Source organism: Platalea leucorodia (genome assembly GCF_965183815.1).
Source record: "Platalea leucorodia genome assembly, chromosome: 9".
Classification (NCBI taxonomy): domain Eukaryota; kingdom Metazoa; phylum Chordata; class Aves; order Pelecaniformes; family Threskiornithidae; genus Platalea; species Platalea leucorodia.
This window is the reverse complement of record NC_138831.1, coordinates 33,727,638-33,738,244: the sequence shown is the minus strand read 5'-3', so window position 1 is coordinate 33,738,244 and position 10,607 is coordinate 33,727,638. Positions and strand designations below refer to the sequence as shown.

The 10,607-nt window shown below is 43.7% G+C and overlaps 1 protein-coding gene across 1 annotated transcript; it reads left to right on the top strand.

The window, feature by feature from the left end:
- Nucleotides 1-9,032: 9,032 nt before the first annotated feature.
- GCNT3 (glucosaminyl (N-acetyl) transferase 3, mucin type) lies at nucleotides 9,033-10,316 on the top strand (the record flags this gene model as incomplete). Its single annotated transcript, XM_082322046.1, has 1 exon — nucleotides 9,033-10,316. One exon carries the CDS (start codon nucleotides 9,033-9,035, stop codon nucleotides 10,314-10,316), a length of 1,284 nt encoding a protein of 427 aa, XP_082178172.1.
- Nucleotides 10,317-10,607: the final 291 nt, after the last annotated feature.

Genomic DNA, 10,607 nt, shown 5'->3' with positions numbered 1-10,607 from the left:
TTCAGTCTTTCAACAGTAACTGCTCCTTAAAAAACAGTTTCACCTTAGGCCCCTTCTGTAGGGGCAGGACACCGTAGCCCATAATAGATGCCAGAAGAAAGATGAAATTCCTGCCTGTCTCATTCACACTACTTGTACAGAACCGTTCCACAATCCAGGTCCACATATTCAGGCACTTCTCATTATTTTCAAGTGGGACGCTCAAATACCTTAGTGGTTCTAGACCTCAGTTGCTTACCTACTGTACAGAAAATTTATCTTATGCTATTGCTATCTTTTTCCCTGGAGTTAGTTCACAGCAGTGTGGAACAATGTCCATGGACAGAGAAATACTATGGAGACATGCCACAAACATGGAAGGAATGAAATAACAACCAGTAAAAACCTTAAGGATTTTCTCTGACATGAAATAAGTTTAGCTAATATTTCTTCCAGCTTTGTGTGAGAGGAAGCAAAAATGTCAAGTGTATAGATTTTTAAAGTGCGAAAAATAGGAAGCAAATAGATCACCTGAAGTAAGGATAAAGTAGTACAACACTCCCCCAAAACCACTTTCCCCTCCCCACCCAAAGCAATTTCATATTTGACCATTGCCGTGTGGCAGGTGGTATGGCAGAGAAGGCAGGGGGACTCAAACTACTGTAAAATACTTGGGTTTCTTTGCAGAATAGCAGCCAAAACAAGGACAGCACTGCAGGAACCTCAGATGGAACTGAATAGCCCACAATTCTAGAGTAAGAATCACCTTTCCGCTGCTGATTCCTCTTGTGGCTTTGTTTATACTGCATTTCATGCGTGTGAAGGTAAGAAGTGCTCTGCATGAATCCTACAGGCACTGAAGGAAAATTTACTGGACTCGCTAAGCCCAGGACACACCGATTCAGCAATTGGATAAACTTCCTCCCTGAAGTATTCTTATCCATCTGTGGGACATTCAAAGGGAATCAGATTAACTGTAGCTCTAAACATATTCAGACGCATTTCTGGGCAGCCACAGAGACATGAAAGAAACATATTACATTACACAGAAGCCTTGGACGCAATCCGTATGTTAGCCTTCACTCTGTGCATAGATATCATGATGGCAAACTCTTTATTTATGACCAAAACAGACTGCACAGAACATTGATAAATTAATACAGTTCTACCATACAAGAGAAACACTTGAAGTTCAGAATACTATTTAGACAGCTGCCAACAAGGCAAGAAACAAAGCTAACATGTTTTTAAGGTTATTTTTTGTTCACATAAAAACTCTCTCAGTAACACTTTTGTCTATTTCAGGAAGTCCTTTATCTGTTAAGAAATAATCTCTTCCATAGGTTAGTTATCATGGGTTCCTCATTGTGAGAAATGTACAAAATTAATTTCATTCTTTTTGGTTCTTTATTCCTATGGCCCTGAACTCCTCTATCATCTATCTAAAAGAGTTTTGTTTGCTGTTTTGTTTATATTTCACATGCTGTATGAAGCAATCCTTTTGTAGAAACAATGAGGCATGAGCTAATGTATTTATTATCCCCAGTATCACTGTGTTTTCTTTGTGTTACATCCTTCAAGAAAAATCAGGTTATTTTCTTCCCCGAGGACACAGTCCAGTTTCCAGTGCTGGGCACAAGAGTCAGAAACAGTGCCAGTTTTAAGAGTGGTTTAATGGAATTTTTTTTTAAACACCTTTACCAGCATCATCCCACTTACTTGCCTGTCTCTTCTGCAATCTCCATAAGGTGAGTACGCCTTATTCCCCTATTTTGCTGTACTATACAAAATGTGATTTAGGAAACTCATTATACCTTATCAACAGAGTTCAGCTTTTGTGTAAAACATCAGGTAATAACACCCTGCTGACTGTATGTCAATTATGACTATCTGCTTAAGCTTTCTTCAAAGCCATACTCACTGTTACTCCATACAGTCCAGCTATATTGCCTTGGATAAAAGCAGAAATCCTTCTCCCCTCCAGTAAGATTTCTACAGAGGTCCAGAAACAGCAGAGCAATGAGCCTGCAACTGGAAGGTGATTAGCATCAAGCAGTGCTCCGTTACAAAACAGGAATTGGTATGCGTGCTTCAAAAATGATCGTGTTTTGATTTTTTACTTACTGTATGCTGCCTTTTCATGTTCTTTCTGAATCATGTCCATGTAGTGGCAGACCCACAGGTATCGCATATAGTGCTTTCAAACCATTTGTCACAAACCAGCAATCAAGTAGAATTCTAAAAAGAAAATCGACATCCAACAGTTTCCTCAAAGATTGACCTAATCTCTAATTAGTCATCAAAATGACCAAAAATGATGCTAGTGCAGATGTTGTACTAGTAGCTTGTACAGATACAGGTTGACCTGTTATAGAGTACAGGACTGAGCCACATAATTCCATTGCAATTAAATGGAAAGAAAACCAAAGCTAAAGTCTGTAATTAGACAGTTTTCAATTTCAAAAAGCAAAACCTGCATAAGACCATGTTCATCATGTTAAAGTTTTACAGGTAAGGTGTACACATATAATACATATACATTTGCATAAGGTTTATTATATTTTGAAACCTCAAGGGTTCTTTGTTCGCTTCCCCCGCCCCATCCAGGAAAGCAAGATGTGCCAAAGACTCCATGCAAAAAGAACACTGAACTTTTGGTCTCTGGAGATATATAATGGGACAGTTATCATAATGTTTTCCAAATGTTTGTCAGTAATTTTAAAACTATACATCTTAAAGTAATAATAAATAAGTAATAAATAAGCCAAATATGATTCTATGATTTTGTAGATAAGTATCACAATACCTGCACAGTCAATACAGGAAGTATTGACACAATACCACCATAGTCAATATAGGAAGTATTGATTAAAAAAAAGAACAGTTCTTTTGGAAAATATCCATCTCTACTTGACACAAATAAGAAAATCCCCTATGTGAACACACATGAAAAAAGTGAAATGCAGCTCTTCAGAACAGAATACTATATTTTATTTTAACACAAGGTGTGTACTTAACAGCAAATTACGTATAGAGTATATTTAGGAACAATTTTACTTAATTAGCAGTCAGTGAGAGTATCGCTAATTTTGTTTAATGATACTTTATTACATAACCAAAAATTACAGGAAGATCAGAGCCAGCCCTAAGTATTTTTAGATGCGGGCCTGCAAAATAATTTTACAGGCCTCATGCCAGTAGGTATTTCTCATGTAACTAATCCATATAACTTTGGAGAGAACCGGCAAGCTGATTCTCCATAGGTTTAGGTTACCTATTATCTATAAACCTGGATAATCATCTACATGTCTTTGACATGTTAACTATATCATAAATCATCTTATAGCTGTAAAATATACTAGCTGAGGGGGAGGGGTTTGTGGTGCCCTGAAGTAAGCAGCAGCCAGTGAAGAGAAGCCCACACAGGAGCAGATTTTCTGACAGAAACTGCTGCCTGTGGACGACCCGCAATGGAGCAGGTTTATCTTGAAAGACTGTAGCCTGCATAGAGGACCCACACTGGAACAGTTCACGATGCAAAGTGCATTGCTTTCTGATTATGGTTATGCCTCATGCACGTACTTCCTTCTATTGAACTCTTCACTATTTAGATGACATGTAAAAAACAAACAACTATCAGATACAAAGGTTAAATGAGAGTCATTGTGCTGTGAATATAAAATTCCTCCTGTTGACACAAACGTCCTGGAGAATACAAAAGTCAGCTGCAAGCTAGTAATGCCTACAAAGCAGTTAGCCAATGTAGGAGAAACCACATCACAATGCACACTATGCCTCCAAATGAATCAGCAGGAAACAAGGCTCTCTTCTGAAAACTGAGATGATATAAAATACAAAAGCAGCAGAATGATAAAGACAACAATGCCCTGATAACTTAAACGTGGTATTATAGCTTAGAGATGGCGTCCTTCAAAATCACTACAGGCTGGTCTGTAACAGAATGCACAGATTCCAACTTCCAAAAAACAAACAAACAAAAAAAAAACAAACAAAAAAAAAAAAAAACAACAAAGACTACTATCAAACCATTTGTGATCAAGAAGCTAAAAAAAAAATTCTCAGCCCACCCAAGCAATGGGGTATAGCACACAAGATTTTTTTTGTAGCACGTACAAGCCTGGTCTCAGATATCTATTTGATTAGGCTAACAAAACTTACTACTTCCATATACTTCTTAAAAGTCATGCTAAAGAAGCTGACAGTATATCCAAAAATCCTTTCTTTACACACTTTAGTAACTACCACTTCAGGCTGATTCCTCAAAGTGAGTTCTGTTTGTCCCTCTTTATTAATGCTGCTTTCCCAGGGAAAACCCTGTTCCTTCTACAAGCTAACTGTGTACAGGTGAACCCACCCAGACTATGAGCCTTGCCATCACAATCATCTAAATTTCTACCAGGTGCTTCACCAGGTGCAGCACCATCAGCAAACAATCACATAGTAATTTTTTTTGCCCTTGGAGAAGCAAGCAGAACACACGTTTCTTCTCCACTCTCCAATGCATTTATCTGAACCACAACCTAAAAATTGTGCAATTAGGCGAGTAGGTAACAGGTCACCTTGTGATGATGCTTTTTATCCCTTAACAGGAAAGCTAAAAAAGCAGGAACTTCTGACTTGATATGGCTTATTAAAATGGAAGCAGGTACAAAAAGGCACTAGAGAGATGTGGCACGTAGACTTATCAAAATTGTTTTAACTGAGAGTCTTCACGCTGATGAAGAACTCTTCATTCTTTGATATCAACAGGGGAGTTCTGGAAATTAATAGAAACACCAGTTTGTCTTATGACAGCACAGTGATCTTTAAGCCATGGCCATCACTGCCAAACATCTGAACTCCTCTCTATGCCATTCCTTTGCCATTTCAAATATAAACAACTTTAGAGGGTTGTGTCCTGTTGTATATTTCTGCGAAAAGCATACCACAAGAATCTTACATTGTGTAACTTCTCACAGATAGTGTTCTGCAAGATTATTATCTAAATACGATTAAATCATCCTCCTCTTACATTGTAATCTACTGTCATATCTCCAGGTTATTGGAGATATGACTCTTTATGTAAGTGATCAGGAGGCTGCTAGTTACCCTGTAGACAGTGCTTGCACTACTGTATCCTTACCATAGGACAGTTGTTTTACTCTCACTTTTAAACAGAGTCACTTCTGTATTCATTGAGACATGGAGACGTATCATCATTAAACAAAGCCAAAGCCAGTGATTCGAGCCCACAGTTTAAAGTGAAGTATTTTGGAAGTTACAGTTACACATAAGAATATCAATATTAACAGGTTTTAATCCCTGTTTAGTATGGAAACAAGTTCTCAAGTCTTGGACTTTACCAACAAAATATTATTTTGTGTAGGCTAACATTTCTCTCAGGGAAAAAAAGCAGCTTTGCTGAAAGCACACTGTTAATTATGTTTTATTTAATTCCATTTTCATGTGTCTTTAAGGATTAAGTTATTTCATCATGAATATGCAACAGAAAGAAAAACAACTTTCTGCATGGTGAGATGTTAGCATCTGTATTCTCTTACATAACTGAAATGTCAACTATGTATCTAAACCATCACTAAGGACGCAAATTAATTTTCACGAAGGTTTTTAGATGTATACATCTTGTCTATAATACATACTATTCATATCAGACCCATTAGATACCAAGCTTCACAGAAACTGTAAAGTTTGCAATCATAACCACAGCTCATCTGCTGTGGCTATGCAGCAGACCTGCTTAGCAGAGAATAAAGCAAATGTTTAGTTGTGTTGATCATGTGGATTACCACTTGCTGTTAAGAGAATGCATAAAGAATAATACCAAAGCACAGGAAAAATTGGCATGCCAAATAACAAAACAGTTGTTCAGAGAGGGTTGGTCAGTACATATAGTGTGGTCAACTTAGTGATCAACTGATAACTACCATGGAGGTTTTTCAGATTTTCAGCCAAGTGTTTAGCTGGACATTTACATTTCATACTTTCCAAAGGAGACAGTTTTAAAAATTCACCCTGAAAGTAGGCAAGGAAGATATTTCAGTCAGCAGAGGCATAAGCACTTAAGACTACTTGGGTTTGCTGCGCTTTTTTTAACTTGAGATGAGAGCCTATATATGAAGAGCTATGTACCACAGAGTAGATGATGTGTGGTCCTATGGCCATGCTGCTAACTGTAGAAACCTTCAAAAGTTTCAAGTTTCTTGCACTGAACAAGTTCAAGATGTTAATGCTAAGTGACAAACTTCTTCCAAAGAAGTTTCATATTGATGAACCTGTGACTAAGTTTACAGAATGCTGACAAATTAATCCAAAATAATTTCTTTCCTTACTCAATATTGGGCTTTCCTTGAAAAAACATTTACTGTCAGATAAAGTTATCAACAAAGATAACTTTTCAAAAAATAATTCTCCATGTGGCTGATATTTGTCAATGTGTATGACAGCATTTTCAAGCAGTGTATTACTCCTACAACATATTCTCTATCTGTTCATGCATGTGATTTCAGGCATTGGCCAGCATACAGTGAAATAGAGCAGCAACTTGCTGTCATTTCACACAGTGTTTTGGGGTGTGGGTGTTTTTTTTAGCTTTTGGCACTGTTCAGAGATGGAATACACTGTTGGCTTTAAGAGTATAGCTGAGAACACTGAAAACACGTTTTTCAAGTCTCAGGTTAGACTTAGCAATAGTTGACTCTTAACAAAGAATTACAGATGGTAAAAATGTGATTAAAGAGTTACAGTTCCTTTTCAACTTCCTGAAAAACACCTTTGGGAAAAACACCACTGCCTTTCCAAATCACACCACCATAATTTTTGAAATATTTATCAAAAATGCACAAAACTGGAAATAACTATAGCCCATTTAAGGGCTCTCATGTGGAGTCATCATAGAATCATAGAATGCTTTGGGATGGAAGGGACCTTTAAAGGCCATCTAGTCCAACCCCCCTGCAACTGGCAGGGACATCTTCAGCCAGATCAGGTTGCTCAGAGCCCCATCCAGCCTGGCCTTGAATGTTTCCAAGGATGGGGCATCTGCCACCTCTCTGGGCAACCCATTCCAGTGTTTCACCACCCTCATTGTGAAAAATTTTTTCCTTGTGTTCAGTCTAAATCTACCCTCCTTTAGTTTAAATCATGTTTTCAGCATTTCCCCTGGGATTAAGAATTTGAGGATTTCTTCCACCACACTGTTAAAAGGCACAACACATACGGAGCAGCTAGAACCTTAAAGTAGAAACGACTGCTTACAATGCTATACAATATGTAAAATATGCTCTTTTTCCTAGTCCATAAGCAGTGGCTGTATGAAAGAGGATACCTGCGTACTGAAATCAGAGTACAGGATCAATATAAAGACATTGCTTTAGAAAAAGAAAATCCCGAGACTACAAGAACTTGCCGACCCTCAATACAATACTGCAAGGATACAGTCTAGCAGAGGTGACCTGGAGGGGAAGAGCTGCTTGGAAGTGCAGAAGATGCACCAAGAGGATTATTATTGTCGTGTTGCAAGAGTTTCTTGGAAAGTACCTTTCCCCAGATGCTTTGAAATTATTCAGGTGAAAGAGCCCTGTAATGCAAGCTGAACATAACTTAGAAACAAATTTCAGGAGCAAAGTACACATATAAATGAGACGAATGTCTTGCACTGAGAAAGCAGCTGGCCCATCTAGCATCTTGCTTACATTCCCCAAGCCTGTTTTCCCCATGTTTCTCCCAAGCACATCACTTTGATACTTAGCACTGCCAAACAGACAGCTGTGCATATGGGAAATAGTATATGTATCACATCACTGCCTTTCATAATGCCTATTAGCATTTCTGGACCACAGATGGCTATGACAATTATGTACTGAATTGGGTAAACCAAATAACTCAACAAATAATAACCTCAGTTTTGAAATTGGGGAAGTAACTGCTGCTGTTTTCTAGAACCCGTGCAGAACTACACTTAAATCAACTGTCCTCATTCCAGCTGCAGGTTCTGAGCGTTTGGTTCCTTGATATATCTGGAGAAAGAAAGAAAAAAAAATAAAAGAAATACACCTTTGTTTGTATCTTAGAAAACCCATCTTAGATATTTTGACTCATCATTGAAACTGTTGAAACTGGCCCTTTTTTACAAATGCGGGTACCAAGTACGACGTTTGGTTCAAACCACAAAGTGGTTCAGGATGACTGCAAAACCTAGGGGACATTATTTTGTTCAGTATGGCACAAGGCATATTTTAGTCACTTGCAGTTATCCTTCTTTTTCTATTAAGTGATACTTAGCCAGGATGTGCATGTAGGTGCATACACGAGGTCCTGACACTTTCCACCAATATTCTCTCACTCCTTCCTTTAAGTGGACACTTTGTGGCATTTATTTATAAACCGTGGCATCTGCCTTCACCCCCTGCTTCCACTGTAGCAGCAGAGATTTCACTCCAACATCTTCCTTCACTAAAGCTCAAAATGGTCCAGGCCAGCAGAAAGCTTGCTGCAGCTGGGCTTCTAGACTATAGTGTTATTGCTGTCACTCCCTTGACCTGTAAGCTGGAACTATCGGAACACTGGAAAAGCCGGTTAGATCCCCAAGTCATCTAGTAAAGCCTTTTTTAAAAGCGTGTTACATGGGGGTTGCATTCTAGAGAATTTTCCTTGTGTTACACGCTGGACGGGGGTAAGATGAAATACCTTCTTTCAAACAGCCGAACAAGATACACAACCAGCTCCAGTGCTGATAAAACCAAATACGGTCACGCCACGGGGAGGGAGGAGACTTCCTTTCATTCACCTGTTACTCACCTGCGGTTACACCGCGATCGCCCTGCCACTATTTCAGCACTACCCAGGAAGCAGGCACCCGCAGCACCGGCTCCAGCCCTCAGCAAAGCCCACCCAAGAGGCACGGCCGGACCCCTCGAGGCAGGCGGCCGCGGGCGGGGGGTCGGGCAGCGCTTCGCCCCGCGCGGCGGGGAGGGCGGGCCGCACGTGGCCGAGCGGCGCGCGAGGGAGCCGGCCGTGCCCGCCGCGGCGGGGGCATGTGGCCGTGCCGCCGCACCCCCCTGCCGGCGCGGCGGCGCTGCGCGGCGCTGCTCGGCTCCCTGCTGCTGGCCGCCGCCGTGGCGCTGCGCAGCGCCACCCGCCCCTGCCCCGCCGCCCACCCCCGCTGCCGCCTCTACCAGGCGCTGGAGCTCTCCCCCGGCCGGAGGATCAACTGCTCGGGGATCGTCCGCGGGGAGGAGAAGGCCATCCAGGAGGCCCAGCTCAGCAACCTGGAGGCTGGGAACAAAAGGGATTCCCTGACGCCCGGCGAGTACCTGAACATGACCAAGGACTGCAGCAGCTTCAAGGAGACCCGGCGGTTCATTGAGTTCCCGCTGAGCCAGGAGGAGGAAGAGTTCCCCATCGCCTACTCCATGGTCATCCACAACAAAATAGAGATGTTCGAGCGGCTCCTGCGGTCTCTCTACGCACCCCAGAACGTCTACTGCGTCCACATTGACGCCAAGTCCCCGGCTGACTTCCAGGAGGCCGTGCGGGCCATCGTAGCCTGCTTCCCCAATGTCTTTGTGGCTAGCCGCCTGGAAAAGGTGGTCTATGCCTCCTGGTCCCGGCTGCAAGCCGACCTCAACTGCATGCAGGACCTGTTGCAGAGCCCTGTGCCATGGCGCTACCTCCTCAACACCTGCGGCACCGATTTCCCCATCAAGACGAACGCCGAGATCGTCCGTGTCCTGAAGGTGTTGCAGGGGTGGAACAGCATGGAGTCAGAGAAGCCCTCGGCCATCAAGCAGGAGCGCTGGCTGTACCACCACGAAGTGGGGAAGTTCATCGTCCGGACAGCCACACAGAAACTGCCGCCACCCCACAACTCTCCCATGTTCACGGGCAGCGCGTACATCGCGGTCACGCGGGCCTTCGTGCAGCACGTCTTCGAGAACCCCACGGCGCAGCAGTTCCTCGAGTGGGCCAAGGACACCTACAGCCCTGACGAGCACGTCTGGGCCACCCTCAACCGCATGCCCGGCGTGCCAGGTGCCATGCCCCAGAATGACAAGTTCCAGCTCTCGGACATGAATGCCCTGCCCCGCCTGGTCAAGTGGCAGTACCTGGAGGGTAACACCAGCAAGGGCGCGCCCTACCCGCCCTGCACCGGCCAGCACCAGCGCGCCGTCTGCGTCTACGGGGTGGGCGACCTGCCCTGGATGCTCCAGCAGCACCACCTCTTGGCCAACAAGTTCGACCCCATGGTGGACGACGCCGCCATCCAGTGTCTCGAGGAGCACCTGCGCCACAGGGCCCTCTACGGCAGGGGACTCTGAGGAGAAGCCGCGAGACCCTCGCCAGCACGGAGGCGAGGCCAGCCGGCGGCGCCTCAGGGGCAGCGGGCGGGGCCGGAGGCCCGTGGCGTGAGGCGAGAGGGGCGCCGGCGCATCACCCGCGCTGGCGGAGGGATCTGACCGCGGGGCGGCTGGACGGCCGAGGACGCCCCCCAAGGAGAAGTGGCGCGCGCAGAGCGGCGCGGCGCGGCGCGGGAGGTGAGGCGGAGGGCAGGGCTGGACGCCCCCCCGGGCGGAGGGCGCCTCGGGGCCCGCCTCGGCGGAGGGAACGCC